The sequence below is a fragment of the Gymnogyps californianus genome, chromosome 4 (assembly GCF_018139145.2).
Source record: "Gymnogyps californianus isolate 813 chromosome 4, ASM1813914v2, whole genome shotgun sequence".
Taxonomy (NCBI): Eukaryota; Metazoa; Chordata; class Aves; order Accipitriformes; family Cathartidae; genus Gymnogyps; species Gymnogyps californianus.
In genome coordinates, this window is record NC_059474.1 from 78,671,352 (window position 1) to 78,690,790 (window position 19,439).

Genomic DNA, 19,439 nt, shown 5'->3' on the forward strand with positions numbered 1-19,439 from the left:
GGCCCTTTTTTTTTAATGGCTTATTTTCAGAGAAACCAGATGTGTTTCCATTAAGAACATGCACCTCTTTTGTTGTTGTGATTTGTGTAATTCTTAAAATTAAGCAAAACTATTAAAGAATAATTGTTTCTGTTCACATTAACAGCACACAGCTTCTCCAGATGTGGCATTTGACAGCCAAACAGCTGCTGGCTATTAAATGTGCCTTAAAAGCTCCATTCCTTTGTCGTAAAGGGAACAGAAGTGTAGGGACGTTTATGGGGTGATAGGCAGATGTTTTGGCTACATCAGATTTGAGCGAAAGTTTAAGTGGTTTCTCTGCTATAGTCGCAGTACGTACGTGTTTTAACCCCTATCATACACCTTGCCTTATGGAGCTCTTTTCTTGGGACTGGAGTGAGATTATTTCTAATCTCACACTTGCCTCCCAAGCAACAGTGCCAGCACTTTTTTTGCAACATCTGGGACATCTCACTCCAAAGACAATGCGTTCTGCTAGGTGCATCTCAGCTGCTGGTGGTGGCTGGCTTTCCAGTTACGCTTTTGAAATACCGGGTGAATTTTTTTTGGTGAAACTTGAGTTAAAAAATTAAGTTGGAAATAATTGAAATAATGTGTTGCTTTTTTTAAAAAAAAACCACCTTTTTTTTAAAGTATATCCTTGTAATTGTCAAAGGCAGGTGTTCTTTTTGTGTTTGTACCAGCACAGTACGCTTTATGCCCAATAAACTGTTTTTTTTATAGTGGTACCTGTGAGGTGGACCGTAGAACTAGTGGAGCTCAATTTCAAGTGATCTGGCTCAAATTCCCAAGCCTAAACTCTGAGCGGAGATCTGCTCCCTGGGTGTTGAGTAGTGGAATAGCACCACTGATCCTTAGGGAGCTACACCACATTGTAACTATTCTCTATCAGCTCAGATTCTACTAAACTTGTAAAAGCTTATGAGGCTGCAAAATTTTTTTCCTGTAACAAAAGTCTTTTTGTTTTCTTGGCAAAATTTTGTTCTTCATGTTGCTTGTTGGACTGGAAATTCTTTGTCATTTAGTCTTAACTGGATAAGATTTTAATATTAAAAATCCCAATGTATTTGCATGGAAAAAATCTAACAATTCTACAAAACTGAATTAAAAGAGAGCAAAAATCCTATAAAATCATATGGAACATAAAAGAATAGACTAGTTCTACAGATAAACTGCCATTTTTAAGAATTATACGCCTGATTTTATTCCTATTTTAAGTCTATTTCTAGTACAAGTTAGATTAAATATTGTGTAATCCAGGTCTCATTCTCTCCCATATTCTAAAGGCCTTTTTCTGAAATTAAGTACGTTATCATAAATAGGGGAGATATTAGCTGAAACGGTTTGCCTTGAATTTTGCCACGTTTTTTAATTTATCCGAGCCAGTTCATCCTCCATATTTCAAATGCAGAAATTTATTTCTTTCCATGGATCTGCTCCTTAGGGTTAGCCAAGCAAGAATCCTACGTCCCAAATGCCCACCCAAGGGGATGAAGCATGTGTTTAACCCCTAGACTCTGGAATTCATTTCCCGTCAAAATATGACTCCGTGGTGTTGGCGTCTGGCTGTAAATCCTGGCTTAAAACCTTTTTTCACAATTGTTTATGGTGTGTATTTGTGCTTTCACCCATCATGGGAGAATGGCCCCAGCACACCAGCCTTGAAATTATTATTTAAAATAGAGTTATATGGCTTCGGTATTATATTTTGCAATAAATGCCCTGGGACATGTTGTAGGTATGTCCATTGTTGCCACATAACTGCTATTAGTAAGTAATAATGCCAGTTTCCAGTGAAAACCAGGGAGAGCCAAGAGCTCACAAATGGCACCAGCTGCAGAGCTGGGACTCTGCATGGGGCTTGTACCTGGTTATTTGATAAACATGTGTTTCTTGGCCATTGATCTATGCTGCTACAAGCCCAAAGCATGTGGCTCATCAAAAGAGCATGGGACAGGCCATCAGGAGCTGGAACTGGTTGCTGCTCCGTTGTGAAAGCATGTATTAATGGGAGTTGTTCTGTCTTCTGCTTCTTCTCCTGACCAGGAAGAGATGGACTGCAAGAAGTGCCCTTGACACTGTTAGAAGCCACTGGTGTCCACACCTCATGCTTCCTTTCTGGTGCCATCATATTCTGGCTTTAGTGATAGTTTTGGGCCAAATACAGGTTTTACTCTGGCTCAGTTACATGCGTAACTTAATAAAATTCCCTGTGCGTGTACACCCAGCACTTCATTGCCTAACCCTGTGAAGGCAGACAGACCACCTGGGTGGCATTGATCTGCATAGGAATTTCAGTCCCATTCACATAGAAAGCATGTGCTGGGCACAATTTTTGTTCTGGCTCCTAGCTGAAAAACTGAATTGCTGTAAAAAGTATGCAACCATTTATAAATAATTAATTACAAAAAGCCAATAGAGCCTAGAAATTGAAATGGCGCAGATGTGCCATAGAGCAAAAAGTGAAAACCATTTTAAAGGCAGCTAGGTGAATACATGGGAGAAATGAAAATATCTTTAATGTGGTGCACAGTTAGTCTCTAGCAGTGAAATCCTGCATAGATATGACAACTTGTAAACTAAAGAGAACAGACTTAATTTCTTATTGTTGCAGGACATAGCTAGAAGGATTTTGGCTACTACTTTTCAGATATGACACGGAAATTACGAGTAAGGTTGGGCTCTCTCCTTTTCCTGCAAGCTGCTAAAACTTATGCTGGGAGACCAGCTTCCTTCATTACATCTGTAGGTTCTGCTTCCATGTGAAATGTCTTAACTTTCCCAAAAAAGGAAATTTAGCAACTAACTCAAAGTTTACAAAGAGGAGTTAATATTCTAATCTTTTATTGGCTTCTGCATTAATCATAGCATGCTATGTAAGTAGGATGAGTTGTATTTTTTTATATCTTCATATACTTTAGAAAGCTTTTGCACATAGAAGAGATGTACTTTGTCCCATATGACCATGTGAAAATACTTTTAATATTCTCTGATGGTTGATTTTACAAAACATAAAAAAACCTGTATCTCCCAAATTTGAATGGATTTCATTTTTCTGTTTTTTTCTTAACAGATTGCCTATTTGCATAATTTAATTATTAAAACCCAAAATACTTAATTTTAGAAAATGTTGGCAACAGCATAGAACAGTAAGGGTATTCATGGTGCAGAAACGTACCTGTGAACTTCACAAAACCAAAAGTAATTTTGAAAAAATTGCTTTTGGCAGAAGCTAAATGCTGTGTGCCCTCTAGAGCTCACCAGGGGAAGCTAAGGTAATCATCAAGAACTGTCTTGTTCTGGGGTGGCTCCTAATCACCAGTATCTTGAAGACATATTCAAGCACTCAGATTATCTGTGTGCTCTGAAAGTCCAGACTGTAAAATGGATCTATACACCAGATATGATTAACACTTTACATCACAATAATTATATCCTTCCAACTATCAAAGTGGCTAATATTAAAATACAGATAAACAGAGTAATAGTTTCTGGTCAGAAGACCTTAGTCTAAAAACTGAGGGAAAACCAAATGCACTGAGAAATCCAGTCAATTAAGTAATTTTCTGACTTTCGTGATGATGTCGAAACACATGGATATTACAGAGCAGCAATTGATTTGTAGAGGATTTGAGTCTTTTGCAGTTCACTTTCTTTTACCCAGGCACAGCTGGTTTCTGCTCTTGCCTAGGTATTCGTAAGCCCAGAAAGGAGAATGCAGAGAGACAGGGTGGGAGCAGCCAGAGGTGAACATCGTTTACAGCCACAGCATCAGACAAAACTGTAAGGCACAGAGCAGAGGAATGAACACTTCCTGGCTGAAAAGAAATATTTAAAGCCAACCCACCATCTTTATGGGGTATTTCCCAGCTTGATTCACGCTCTGATCTCAGGAGGCTGTGGTCACACATCTCCTCTCACTGTGGCTGAACCAGCAGCAGAGCCTGCCTAAATACTTGCTGCTGCACTCCTGCCAGAGATTGCTGTCCATCTTTTACTGTTCTCAGGACTGCACCTAGACATTGCTCCTTTATTTTGAACGGTTGTTTTAGTCTAAGCTGCTTTATTTGACTTAAAAGAGTTCAAGAAACCCTGACTACTTTGACCAAGCTGGGTGAGTGGGTTGTGCTGGTAGTTGGGGATGGTAATTTGCTGTAGGGAGGTAGTGAAGGTGGAAAGTGGCTGGGACTGTAGAGGAGTGGCTGGCTTTGCTGCAGCTGGAGCAGGATGTGTGACTGCAACTCCGGGCAATGAGCAAAATACCTTTTACCAGAAGCCACTTGTAGGCCAGAGTTTTTTCTCTCAGCTAAGCGGTAAGCTGGTCGCCCTACTTGATCTCACACAGGAGGCGTGTGGAGCAAGGAAAGAGGAGAGCAAGTAGCCTACCTTTGGTTGGTTGCCTAAGCACAGATAAAAACCTGAAGTTTTGAAAGCTCAGTCTGAAAATATTGGCCTGTGGTTTTAGCAGCTCTGTCCCTCAATACAGCTCAGTGACGTTTCACCTCGCTTTACTTAACCTCTCCCTTCCTTTTGCCACATTTCTAGGGGCTCTAAGGAGGCTGCAGCAATAATTTCTCCCTTACTATGTAAATATAACTTCATACACTTTTCCTAAAACTGCACCATGAGCGACTGCTTCCATGCTGTGGCTTTTCAGTTTTTCCAAGCATCCTCAAAAGCACCAAGCGCTCTGCACAGCGTGTGTCCGATTCTGTAACACAAAGCAATCTCAGGCTGCGTCAGGCATGGGAGTCCAAATGAGCTGAAGATGCTGTTTTCCAGGGAAGTGCATTTGAGAGAAAAGGGATGTTGCTACTTATGTTGCAAAGCTTGCATTATGTAGCTGATTAAAAATGAAGGCTATAAGCAGAGCGCTTAGTCGTGCTGCTGCCTGAGAATTTATTGTCCGGGAACGTTAGCACAGACTTGCCTAAAAAAGAAAAAGTGCCACTTGCACTGGTCTATCCAGAATTTTGAAATATTTAGTGAGACAGAAAAGGGCTGGATTTCTTTAGCAAGGTTTGTTGTTTTCCTTCTGTAGTTCTCTTCATGAGCTGCAATGTGGTGCCTGTGCTGCTGGGGCTCACCTGCCACCCACACACAGCTGAGGCTTTGAAAACTGCCACGAGTGTTCAGAGCAGCTGCAGCCTGCTGCACTGCCGTGAGGTTCATGAAAATGTGCATCGAGAAGGTCTTTCTCTTAATTGTCACGGCTTTGAAAGGGAGTTATGGCCAGTTGAAGTGGTCTAACAAAAGACAATACTCTCTCCAGTTGGGTACTCTTGTTTCTTTGAACTCGCACTAGTTGCTGTATTGGTTTAAAAAAAAAAAAAAAAAGAAAAAAAAAAGAAAGAAAAAGGTTAGTACGAAGAAATGTCTTTCTGCAGAGAAGAAAAATCATGTGATGTGTTCTAGTGCTTCAGGACCTTCTGGTGCTAAAAACCCCTGGTCTTGGTTCTTTGCGTAAAAGTCCTATTTCCCTATGCCATAGGTCTAGCTCTCAAAACACATCCAAACATCTTGTTCTTGCCATGAAACTTTTTTTTTGGTGCAGGCAGGCTTCATGGCAGCTCTGAAACTGCCATGAAATTCCAGCTTGTCCAACTACTAGGCGGCAAGTCAAAAAAAAAAAAAAGCTCTTGAATTTTACCTGTCCTTATTTGCTACTGTTGGTATTTTATTGTAGTAACTCTGCAAATGATTTTGCATTCATGCTTAATGAAAATACATTTCTGTTATAGTCTGTGTTGTAAATATTGAGAATAAAATGAATCATTTTATGCTATCAGCACAAAATTTGCCACACTTATTTACACTTATGATTAGGATAGATGGGTTTGTTTATTGGATAATAATATCAATTGCCCTTCAAGAGTTTCCTCAGAACCTGCAGTGCAATCCATGTGGATTGCCTGTCCAAACTGCAGTAAGTATAACTGATAAATTCTTACTGCTTTCAGTTTTTCTGGTAGTTCAAATGAAGAATTTAGTGTGTTCTGCCTAAATCAGGAAGTAATCTTGCTATAACAGGTTGGTAATAGTTTTGAGCCTTGCAGTTTGTTTTCTGGTCATGCATTACTTATATTTAAAGTTGGTTTAAGCTGATTGGGAAATGAAGGTCTGAGCTTGCAAAAGACATGAGTATTTCTTGAAAACTTGGGTTGGGTCTAGGGCTTTTGGGGGTTTAATTATGCCTTGGTCCATTCTCTGAAAGTCACATTGCATCATTATGGTGTATCAAGTGAATCAGCCCTAATTGCTAGTTAGTTCTGCGAATTTGGAGCGAGCCCTTAAGTGCACATAAGTCCTGTCTGTCCTTAGCAGAGAGACTGAAAGAAAAGAATTTTCCCACCAAACAAATACCATTTTAGTGTTCACAACAGAGCAATTTTAACAAGATATGAGTGTTTTTAAAAGGAACTTTCAGGAAAAAAAATTTGAAAATGCATGTCAGGTATCTATTACTAAGTGTTACAGAAAATAAAATGCACCACCAAAAAAACTTTGTGAACTGAGCACCTAGTTTTGGAGTGCAAAACCAATTTAACAATTTTGATTGCATTTTTGTTAAAGTTGAATATAAAATTCTTGAAACTGCAGATGAGTGGATGGGGTTGAGGGCACAGGACAGTCTTCATATAATCCCCAAAACGGTTGAGTTGGATTTTGTAGACACAAAGTAGTAAAATTCTTAAAGACTGCTAGTTTAAATATTTTAAATGAATTTCTGCCACAAAGCACTTAAAGATTGCCTGTGTGACACTGCTCTAGTGCTCTCTGATGGCGTACCAGGAAGGAAGGTAGCAAGAGCTCGGTGCAGGACTAGCTCTGCCATCTGTGTTGTCACATTCAGAAGACAGCTGACAAATTTACCTTCAAGTTTTGGTGTAAAGTTTAACAGTGCTCTTTCTTTCTAAGCAGGTGTGAAAGTAAAGAGCTTGATGTTGAAATAAGGAACCTCATAGAGAAGTATAACACTTGCCAGTCGTGCGAGGACCCCGAACCTATTGCCCAAGAGAGTCCGAACCCTCAGAGAACTTCGTATTCCCTTAAGGTAAACACAGTCTGCTTTTGCAATGTTTATCTGCCAGGAAAGAATATTCAGGGGATGTTCCCTGGGTGACTTGATTATGCACGAAACTTTTTTATTTCTGAAATGATGCAATGAACTTGCTACACATCTTTTTTTCTGATACAGCTCCTTTCTGTTATGAGGAAGACTGAGTGAGAAGATATGTTTTATAGTGCTTTAAAAGGTCAACTAAACCCACTGATTGTCCATAGTGCCACCCTCTGTAGCCAGCTGTGCCTTTTGGATAACACAGATCCACAAAACTGTATACCCCAAGAGCACTGACATTTCTTTAGGTTGTTGCATTTTGGTAGTTCTGATTTAACTGAGGATGAGCAGAGGCATGGGGGACAAAGATCTTTGGGAGTGTCAGAAAGGCTTTTAGATAAATAGGAAGAAAGAAGAAGAAAAATGATGATTCAAACCCACACTTCTGTGGTGTTACAAACAGAAAGTTGTAAGCCACCTGCTAAGATGGTTGTCTTTGCTTGCAGTGAAGCAGTGGTTAACAAGCATGACAGAAACTTATTCTAGGTTTCCCTCTCAGTTTCCCTCCTCTCCCTTGAAATAGCAAGCTGCTTTTTATTGTGCAGTAGAAGGACAAAAGGAAATTCCTGTTTTCTGCAAACTGGGAAAGGGAGGAGTGAGAGTTGCGGAGGAGAGGAGTGATTAAGCCATGAATGCCATCTACCTGCAAGGGATGACACACCTACCTGCCTGTGTGACTCCACTACAGGGCGAGGGGGAAGGAGACCTCTGAAGGCTGCACCCCGAGGCGTGATGCAGGAAATTGATGAGGAGGTAAAGGAGAGATGACTCTCTTCTATGAAATCCAAAATTACACATAGCTCCTTTCACATGTAAGCTGCCATCTCCAAAATGACTCATGACCTTGGGGCATGAAGCTGAGCTGAGCCTAAGGAGATGCCCCAGGGTCAGACTAGTGGGATTAGAAACAGTGAGAGAGAAGCCACAGGGAGGAACGGGGATTCCAGGCCCCAGGGGAGGAATAAGCACGGTGAAACAGAAGTCAGTTCAGAATCAAGTAGCATTGAGCTGTGAAATTACAGGGCAGAACAGCAAGCCACAAATGGTCTGTGGAAACACCTGGTCCCCCATGTTAGCCTTCCTTCAACAGAAGGAAATCTAGGAAAGGATTTGAGGGGTGTGGAGAGGAAAAAGGAAGGATGTGCTCACCTCAGCTGTTTCCGTGGAGTGCTTCAGCACTTCACACAGAATGCCGTGGCAGTATTTCATCTGTAGTGCTCTTATGCTTTTTGCATTTATAGCACTTGTTTGCCTGTAAAAGATGTGTCTGTGTGATTTTTGTAGGTTAAAGGAGGAAGGTTTATGATATTTCTGCACTAGAAATATACTGGCTATTTTTATTTATACTTTTAAGTCAAACAGCTTTTCACTTGGCTTGTTATTGACTTGGACTTCAAGTGAGTGACAGCTTGACAGTTCTGATGATAAGCTCCAACAACCCCAGTGTAAGATGCTAGGAGTACACGTATCGTATTGTGTGTTTTGGAAAAGGAGGTAGTATTTTTAACAAACCTAGTATACTTTCAATTATGAAGGTTATAAAAGAGTGTTTAAAAAAAACCCAGAAAATGTCAGTTTGTGAAATGAAATGCTTATTTAGACTTAAAATGAGGGGAAAATTCTATAATAAGGAATTAGGAAAAAGTTAATAATGAAACAAAAGTGTACCCTTCCCTATAGTGTTGGTCATTCAAAGCCTGGAGAGGGATCACAGGTCAGGAGGACAGCACCTGAAGAGCAGCACAAAGGAATTCCAGCCACTCCAGCCAGTAAGTCAGCTTCATTGGGGGCCCAACTTAAGTGCCTCTATGCAAACGCATGTAGCATGGGGAATAAACAAGAAGAGTTAGAGATGTGCGCATGCCTGCAGGGCTACGATCTTATTGGCATGACCGAGATGTGGTAGGATAGCTCCTATGACTGGAGTGTTGGAATGGAAGGATACAGGCTCTTTAGGAAGGACAGGCAGGGGAGATGAGGAGGTGGTGTCACCCTCTATGTCAATGACCAGATGGAGCGCATGGAGCTCCCCCTGGGGATGGGTGAGGAGCCAACCGAGAGCCGATGGGTCAGGATTAAAGGGAGGGCAGGGACAGGTGACATTATAGTGGGGGTCTGCTACAGGCCACCCGACCAGGAAGACTGAGTGGATGAGGCCCTCTATAGACAGACAGGAGCAGCTTCACGTTCACAAGCCCTGGTCCTCGTGGGGGACTTCAGTCACCCTGATATCTGTTGGAGGGACAACACAGCAGGGCATAAGCAACCCAGGAGGTTCCTGGAATGTGTTGATGACAAGTTCCTTCTCCGAGTGATAGAGAAGCCAACGAGGAGAGGTGCTATGCTGGACCTTGTTCTCACCAACAAGGAGGGGCTGGCAGGGAATGTGAAGCTCAAGGGCAGCCTTGGCTGCAGTGACCATGAAATGGTGGAGTTCAAGATCCTTAGGGCAGCAACGAGGGCGCACAGCAAGCTCACCCTGGGCTTCAGGTGAGCAGACTTTGGCCTTTTCAGGGATCTGCTTGGTAGAGTGCCATGGCATACAGCCCTGGAGGGAAGAGGGGCCCAAGAAAGCTGGTTAATATTCAAGGATCACTTCCTCCAAGCTCACGAGTGATGCATCCCAACGAAGAGGAAGTCAGGCAAAAACGCCAGGAGGCCTGTGTGGGTGAACAAGGAGCTCCTGGACAAACTCGAGCACAAAAAGGAAGCCTACAGAGGGTGGAAACGAGGGCAGGTAGTCTGGGAGGAATACAGAGGAATTATCTGAGCAGCCAGGGATCAGGTTAGGGAAGCCAAAGCCTTGAAAGAATTAAATCTGGCCAGGGACATCAAGGGCAACAAGAAAAGCTTCTATAGGTACGTCGGCGATAAAAGGAAGACTAGGGAAAATGTGGGCCCTCTCTGGAAGGAAATGGGAGACCTGGTTACCCAGGATATGGAGAAGGCTGAGGTACTCAACGACTTTTTTTGCCTCAGTCTTCACCGGCAAGTGCTCCAGCCACACCACCCAAGTCACAGAAGGCAAAGGCAGGGACTGGGAGAACGAAGAACCGCCCACTGTAGGAGAAGATCAGGTTCGAGACTGTCTAAGGAACCTGAAGGTGCCCAAGTCCATGGGACCTGATGAGATGCATCTGCAGGCCCTGAGGGAACTGGCAGATGAAGTGGCTAAGCCACTATCCATCATATTTGAGAAGTCGTGGCAGTCTGGTGAAGTTCCCACTGACTGGAAAAGGGGAAACATAACCGCAATTTTTAAAAAGGAAAAAAAGGAAGACCTGGGGAACTACAGGCCAGTCAGTCTCATCTCTGTGCCTGGCAAGATCATGGAGCAGACCCTCCTGGAAAGTATGCTAGGGCAGATGGAAAAGGAGGAGGTGATTGGTGACAGCCAACATGGCTTCACTAAGGGCAAATCATGCCTGACAAATGTGGTGGCCTTCTACGACGAGGTTACAGCGTTGGTGGATAAGGGAAGAGCAACGGACATCATCTACCTGGACTTGTGCAAAGCGTTTGACACTCCCCTGCACAACATCCTTGTTTCTAAATTGGAGAGACATGGGTTTGATGGATGGACCACACAGCGGATAAGGAATTGGCTGGATGGTCGCACTGAAAGAGTTGTGGAGACCAGTGACGAGTGGCGTTCCTCGGGGGTCGATATTGGGACCGGCACTGTTTAACATCTTTGTCGGTGACATGGACGGTGGGATTGAGTGCACTGTCAGCAAGTTTGCTGACACCGCCGAGCTGTGTGGTGCAGTCGACACGCTGGAGGGAAGGGGTGCCATCCAGAGGGACCTTGACAGGCTTGAGAGGTGGGCCTGTGCAAACCTCATGAAGTTCAACAAGGCCAAGTGGAAGGTCCTGCACATGGGTCAGGGCAATCCCAAGCACAAATATAGGCTGGGCGATGAGTGGATTGAGAGCAGCCCTGCGGAGAAGGACTTGGGGCTGTTAGTGGATGAAAAACTGAGTATGAGCCAGCAATGTGCACTCGCAGCCCAGAACGCCAACCGTATCCTGGGCTGCATCAAAATAAGTGTGACCAGCAGGTCGAGGGAGGTGATTCTCCCCCTCTACTCCACTCTCTTGAGACCCCACCTGGAGTGCTGTGTTCAGCTCTGGGGCCCCCAGCATAAGAAGGACATGGACCTGTTGGAGCGAGTCCAGAGGAGGGCCACAAAGATGCTCAGAGGGCTGGAGCACCTCCCCTATGAAGACAGGCTGAGAGAGCTGGGGTTGTTCAGCCTGGAGAAGAGAAGGCTCCGGGGAGACTTTATAGCGGCCCTCCAGTACTTAAAGGGGGCCTACAAGAAAGCCGGAGAGGGACTTTTTACAAGGGCATGTAGTGATAGGACAAGGGGTAATGGCTTTAAACTGGAAGAGGGTAGATTTGGATTAGATGTAAGGAAGAAGTTCTTTACTGTGAGGGTGGTGAGGCACTGGAACAGGTTGCCCAGAGGGGTTGTGGATGCCTCATCCCTGGCAGTGTTGAAGGCCAGGTTGGATGGGGCTTTGAGCAACCTGGTCTAGCGGAAGGTGTCCCTGCCCATGGCAGGGGGGTTGGAACTAGATGATCTTTAAGGTCCCTTCCACCCCAAACCATTCTATGATTCATCAGGAAGCTATTTGGCAGAGCCAGCAAGTCATTTTTAGTCTTTAACTTTTTTTTCTGGAGTGAAGAGTATAAATTGCATGCTGTAGAATGACATTTCCTTTTGAGCTTAAATTGCTTTCAAGACTGTTATCTGGAAATGTCTGTAAACAAATTCCCTTTTTCACCAAGATTTTTTTCCAAAAAAATATATAATATTATTGTGGTTTTAAAGGCAAATATTTGAGAGAGAGAAAATTGTAGGTCTGCAGAATGAACTAATTCTCAGCGCATCCTTCGGCCTATGGTTCCTTTATCTGTAGTACTTTAATTGCAGTTTACCGTGATGCTATGTTCCCCGCTCTGGGAGAGGGAGAAGAGGGAGAAGATTACAGAGAAATACCCCTACAGGCAGGTCACAGCAATTAGAACCTGTTGGTGTACTCAGGTCCCTGACATCCACATATGGTTCACTGGTCTAATATAAAGGACTTGAGTGCCCGTGTCCCTGTATGTAGTTTGTCTAGGTGAGCAAACTGTCTGGGTTTTTTTAAGTGTTAAGCTGAAATGAGAGGTGAGACATTAGTGTGGCATCATTATTTTACACTGATTTAAGCTCTTCTCAGTTTAATGAGATATGTTTGCTTTTGCTAGAGCCATTGACCAATTAAGGGAAACATAAAATGAAATCTTCTACTGATTAGAACAATCGATAATTTCTAATTCACATCTACTTATCTATTCCCCCTGTCTTCTGTAACATCACTTATCGCTGCGATGTGCAGCAGGAGTGTATGTGAACGAGAAGAATTGCAAGCTCCAGTCCTGCAGAGGCCATACTCTGTGAAAATGCCAGTTTTCAAAACGTGTGTCAGAAAGGAAAGGGTTCCTTATTCTGTCTTCTCCAGACGGGGAAGCTGAAGGCCCAAAGGATCAACCAAGTTGCGAATTTAATATAAGAAATCAAAGAAACATATTCCTTACCACAAAAAAGCAGCTTCCTCTTTCAAATTTAAGTATAAAGCTGATTACATTCAACTGGAATAAGCTAGACTAAATATTATGTATCAAAATACAAATATTACTAAAAAGTACTCATGCAGAGTGTTTTCAGTATGTTTAGGGCTTCATCAAGATTTTACACACAAGAAGGATGTTTTCTGGGGGAGGTGAGGGCAGATAAAAGTATCAAATAGGAAGGGAAGAATAGCAACTAAAACAATTAGCGGTGTGTCAATAGAAAGTAAAGTTGACAGAGATAATATAGTTTATGGGATTAATTGGTAAAAAAACCCAAACAATAAACTTTCAAGCACCTAAACTGTTTTGGGTGTGAAGTGAGAAAGAAAAAAATTTTCATTTAAGGGCTATCTGTACTTGCAACAACTATGTTGTAAAACTCAAAATAGCCTGTTTGCTACAGTTACAAATTATCATCCAACTATTGTTCCATGAAACTGGGATTTTCATCATCAGGCCTGAGTTTGCAAATGCTTAGGTACTTGGGTAGCCGTGCCCTTATGGTTAGTCTCATTGGCGATGATGGAAAACAGTGGATAAAGGAAATCCTGAAACAGAAGCCTGTGCTATGTTTTACTTACTCTGAAACCATGTCTTGCTCTAATTTTATCTGGTTCCCACATCTTAAGGCACACATTTGCATCTGCACATATTTTTCTGTCAGAGTGAGTACCTAACTGAACAGCACAAAAGGTTGAGGCTGACATACTTACTTAAGGGAAAATCCCTTTCTAGCACACTTCTCTGGGTGAAGCACGTGGACCAGGTTTAGACAGGAAGAGGTAGATTCTTCTTCTGGTTTAAGAGCTGATTTTATTCTTCAACTAAAATCTCTCATTTTTTTACCATTTCACCATGTGCACCAGAATGGGAAAAAGGGTTCCAATGGATATTGTAGCAAGCACTGCTGACATAATAACAGCTTCAGGATTAAAGCCAAAAGCGAAGCTCGACCAAATGTAAGCAAACAGAAGGCTCCCCAGAAGCCACCAAATTTTAACCCAAGTAATCTCAGAGTAAATCTAGGTTCTACAATTCTGCAACTGAACAGTACAATAAGTAAAAAAAATCAACCAAACGAAAAAAAAATCCCAACAAACTTCACAGCAGATACCTGATTGGCTAGGAAGAAGAAAAAAAAAAAAGGGATTATTTTACCGTTTTGTCATAGTCAAGGAAAGATTCACTTTTACTTGAATGAAGCATTTCAATGGTTCTTGGTTTCACTGCAGTTACTGAACAGATGGAATTTTCAGAAGTGACGAGTGGCTTTCATTATCTTAATTTGTGAGTGCCTATTTTGTAATACTGTAACAGAAGCCTTTCCCAGAATAAAGATCCAGCACTCTGAAAAAGAGAACTTTTATCTTCCTGTGGTGCTGATGCTTGTGAGAGGATTCAGTGTTGACCACAGCTCCAAGACTTTGATTTTTCTCCCATTGCAAGCTTCCCAAAGATGACTAAAAGGCTGTTACACTCAGAAAGGTTAGGTCTTCCTAGAATGCAAACTAAAATAATTCTCATTTTTTAAACAGGGGAAAAAAAACCCCAACCTCAAAGCTGCTACTAATAGAAATTACAGAATATCATAGAAATAGAATAGAAATTAATAAAAGGCTTCTAAGCAGTTCAGCCCACTTTGCCCTTGCAGGCGGGGTTGTATGCTGCCACTTGTGAGTTAACTCGGTTTGTTTCTGAGGGGCAGCAAATCCTGCCTGGTCTCGTTTGCTTCCTGGGAAGCTTCTTCCATACCTGGTAGCTGACTGGTTTATTCCTGCTCCTCACAGCAGTCTCACTACAGGAGCTTCTGGCTCCCAGCTCCCTGCCAGGCGTTCCTGGCAGCCACACTCCAAAGTATCTGAAACTTTCTTCCCTGAGTGTGCTCAAACTGATTGCCATAAAAGAGGATGTTTCCCCCTTCATGCCAGTCTTTAAAGTAATACAAGACAGCTGTGACCAAAAATGAAAGATAAAACAGATATCGTCTGTCATAATGATCAGGGCTGCCTGATGAGTTTTGAAAAATACATGGCCAACTCTCTTCTGTCACCATTGCCTGTAGCACGGACAAAAATCATAAATGCCAAGGATAGTGCTTCATAGGCTAAGTTTGTGAGTATGAATGGGGAGGAGAAAAAAAGGAGTGTAAATAGTGAGAGAAAGTTGGGTAAAGGTCTTACTAAGAATTCATGCTGATTAAGAGAATTTACATGTTTTAAGTTATGATTCACAGACATTACAAAAGGTTTCAGACTATTAGTCAAACTTGCAGGTGCAGATTTGCTCACTATAGTATTTTCTTAATACATTTAATCATGTTTTGATCAGTCACTGTAATAGAGATAGAGCAGTGGAAGCCAAGGAACAGAAGGGCTCATGTGGACGTTAAGGAAGTATTTTTATAATACACATAGAAGAGAAATTATCAACCACTATTCTAGGAGGAGCCAGATCTGACCAGCTCTCCAAAGACAGAAAGTGATCATTCTTGTTGTATTAACTTCATTTTCTTAAGCTACCGAACTTCACTTGCTTGTCTGGAGAGCAGGCTCTGCTCCGTTTCTCTGCTTTGTTTTCCATGTTTACTCGAACTATGCCTAAATGTAAAGAAAAGCTTATTTATATTCAGTGGTGGTTGATGCTACAATTACATGTCACAGCCCAGCAGCAGGAGTAATGATGTTTTGTTTCCTCATTTGGGATGGATAGAAGGAATGTGCGAAGGAAGTGACTTTCTGGAGAGGGGGTGGAAGGAGAAGTAAGGGATGAGAAACGGATGAAAAGAGAATGTAAGTTACTTACACTCTTGCTCTAAAATGCGTGAAGGACCCCAGCTAGATAAGGGCCTGTATGTCTGTGTATTTTAGGGAGGCTATAAAAAGTAACACAACTCTGTCCACTGCAGACTATGTTGTGTTTTCACACGTGTTTATGGAGAGGTCAGAGGCAGTTATACTGTAAAAGGTTGCCAAGTTTGTATTTCTCCACTCAGAAAGTATTCCCTGCAGTCTGTTTTCTCTTTTTTTTTTTTTTTAGTGTAACCAGTAAATGCCATGACACATACTGACTTCTTCATTTAAAGAGGAAGAGATGAAATAATCAGGGAAATTAAGGTTCATGCAAGCATTAGATTGGGATTTATAAAACTTGCTGACCATTTTGTCACGGCTGTTACATCACATTTAGCAAGTCTTGATTTTGCATGTTAGTGGCTAAAGTAGGTATGATTTCACCACAGTAAAATCTGATTTTTAGCTGTCTGTGACAAGAGAGTGACTAGCTTTTCCCCATAAGCCCTTTACTGCAGTGTTAGAGGTGGTGCGAATTTGCATGGCAGTGTCCTGCACGTATGTAGTCGGGGTACTGCCCACGTCTGAGGTGCCATTTCAGTCCATGGCTGCAAGAGTGGCTCAGGCAGCTCCTGGGGAGCACTTGCCTTTGTCAGTGCCGATGGACGTCCTCTCAGCACAGCGGACGGCTGACATTGTTCCCACTGTGCAGAACAGGCACACTTGGTTTCTCCTCTGGTATCTTCTCTGCTTTTCTGTAGACATTTACCAAACAGCGCAACACCTAGCAAACATACCTTGCCTTGCCTTTGGACAACACTGCTCAGTCTGTGTTTTCCTCCAAAATTTACTTTCCTGGTGTTTTGTGCAGACCTGTTCACACTTTGCAGACACCCTCTTCAGCTGTCATTTTTGCTTCCTGAGCTTCCTGTGACTGTGTAGCACTAGGACAAATTTTCCTCCAAAATCTTTAACTGGTCTGGTTATGTTTTGCAGGCTGGAAAATTTTAACAGCTTTTTGAGAGTTTGCTTGGATCTGTAAACAGTTTTTTAGGTTTGCGACTGTATTTATAGTCTAGTCTTCAACTAGAATTCTCCAAGCAATTTACAACTGCATATTTGATTCAATAGCTTCAAACCAAGTATAAATGCCTTAAAAATATTTTTCTTTTTTTGACTTCTGAAGTCTGATAGTTGTCAGAGAGAGTCCTCCTTTCAAGGATTCTTATATATCTCAGATTTCTGAAGTGCTGTTGTACAACTAAGTTGTTGTTCTTTGTGTAGCAGTAGACTGATAAACAAATGTAGTCTCTTTATCTCCGCAATACTGAAGAAAATGAATGTTGTCATCTCCTTGTCTTTCTGTTCAGTGCTATTAACTGTTTTCACAGAGAGCGACAACAATTTTGCTGCAACCTCTCCCAGTTTTTGCTGGAAGAATACCACCACCTCTGAAGAGCTTGAGCTTTTGTTCCCTACTCATTGGCATTTCTTCTGTTCGTATAGATTTCAGACATACTCTTCTTTTTCCAGTACCCCGTACTGTTCTTACATGGCAATCAGTACAGAAAAGCTCTTGTGAGAGAGGGAACAAGGCACCTGTCTCCCACCGAGCTGCTTGCACAACTGAACAGAACCGTTGTTCTTGAACAGCACGTTGTCGCCCTTGAAATGTATTTCCTATCAAGTCTCTTAAAAGGCATTTGACTTTAGGCACTGTGCGAAGGGGCATCAGCATTATCCGTATGAATGCTAAGCTTGCTTAGCTAGGCACTGAAGAGTACTTATATGTCATTTCTATTCAGTCATATTTTGTATAAAAAACTTGTAGTGAAGAGCAAAGCTAAGATGGTGCACCTTCAAATCCTCCAGTCCAAGAGAGAATCATTCACTTTCAGTAGTTGTTAATATGGTTATTAAGATATCAACAACAAAGGACTTGGTGTCCTAACGTCCACCTAGCTTTCCAGGAAACTAAGCTTTCCAGGAAACTGTTTTGAACTAAATAACAGTAACAACTGCATGCACTCCAGGGTCTTAACCTCATCCTTTCTTCAAAGTAATTTGAGCACTAATATCTTTCAAGTAGGAGCTGTGATTCACAAGTAGGGCTGTGCCCTGGGTTTGCTCTTTTATCCCTGCTGCAGGGACTGCTCAGCACCTCACGTAGCACATGGCAGCGCGCTGTTGTGAGGAAATCGGAAACTGGGGCTGGTTTAGCTGAGCAGGCCAGACCATAAAATGCAGCTGTTCAACCTAAACTTTATCCCAAAACTTAGCTGCTGCTGGAATGGGGATGGGACTGCTGAGCATGGGAGCCAGGGTAAGGGAAGGTATCTGTGCTTCAGAATCATTGCCCTTGAGAGCACACGTGCAACGTGGAAGTTTTCTGATTGTATTTTAATGAATCAGATGCTCAGTGTTGGTACTTTATAGACAGAGACAGACTCTGTTTCCATGAGTTTATAATCTATAGGACTGTAGCAGGCCAGCACGAGGTAGTGGGACATTGTGAGAAGACAATAGATAATTGCTGTTTGTGTCATTTGTGTCTAGTTACAGTACCCTCTCCTTCAGCAGCTGACTCTTGACTCTTCATGTGCCCTAACTTTAGTATAGTCAGAACACAAAATTATGCAGTGACAGCCTGCTAATGGATGCTGCAGATGTGGCTGAGACAGACAGACAGATGGACAGACCGTGGGTGAAAGGAGACATCATCGTTCTCTGACGCTAATGTCTGGATGACCTTTAGCATTCAGTTGATCTGTTTCCCTATGTGTATGATAGGGTTATTGCCTACTTCTGCAAAGAGCTTTGAAGTCATTAGATGTAAGCTTTGATTTGACATAAACTTTTAATAATATTATAATACTCGGTCTCGTTTTTAAAATGCATGGTGCTTCCTCTTCCTTTTCCACTATGGGGATTTTATAGTTTAACTATTACTACATTCTCTCAGGTAGCACAGTATGTTTATTCATTTAGAAGTTGGCCGCCTTGCATGTCTGTTTCCTGGAGGATGGCCTTCCTGTTTCACTCAACCTTGGTTTGGTGGTGCAGAGGTTTACTTTGTTTTATTGCCTGACAGTTACTGGCTCATATTTCTTACAATATATTAATCACTACAGAAACGTCAAGAAATGCAATTGTGGAAATTGCTGTTGTGTTATCAGCCAGTAGTTCTTCCTTCTTTAAACCAATGCTGTACCTGGGAGGGATATGCTCAAAGACTAGTTTTGGTATAGGTACAGATGAAATTCTTTTATTTTTTGATGGGTAGGATGACTCCTATGTAGAATCTAAAATGTCTTTAAAACGACATTTGTTTTTTAATTTCTCTCTTTATACCCCATGAGTTTTCCAGCCACTCCATAAACCAGGAAGAAACAAAAAGAACGTCAGGGTAGGAAGGATATATTTCATATGCAAATATTATAAAATAGTATCTTTCTTCCAAATTGGGTTTTGTATCTTGCAAAAGAGGAGTTGCTTAGTCACGCATTATGAACCAGAGATCTGGAATGTGGCTGTTAAATTCCAGCATTTCACAGGATTGCTTTACTTTGCCTAAATCCTTTTTTGGAAATTGAAAGAAATCCCACAGATTTATATTATTTTATGTCAAATTTCACAGGCTAGCTTTCATTCCATTCCTTGAAAAGGAAATAAGCAACCTCTGCCCCCGCTGAAAAAGCCTCAGACCCAGGGATCTTTCCACAATAAGGAAAATTATTTTTCTTTCATGCTTTCTTCTTAAATCCATCATTATTCAGAATTCCAAGACTGAAGACGACAATACTTTACCCTTTTCTATTTTGTCCTGACTTTGTATGTGAAGTTTGTGGAAGCCTTTTCTTTGTTAATCTCTCCTGTGAGTTTAACT

The 19,439-nt window shown here is 41.9% G+C and overlaps 1 protein-coding gene across 1 annotated transcript in view; it reads left to right on the forward strand.

Moving 5' to 3' along the window:
• Nucleotides 1-19,439, forward strand: part of TNIP3 (TNFAIP3 interacting protein 3) — a 70,717-nt gene that overhangs the window by 18,695 nt on the left and 32,583 nt on the right. The window contains exon 3 of the mRNA XM_050896171.1: nucleotides 6,943-7,075. Coding sequence (XP_050752128.1) covers nucleotides 6,943-7,075 — 133 coding nt within the window. The remainder of the gene's footprint in view (nucleotides 1-6,942; nucleotides 7,076-19,439) is intronic.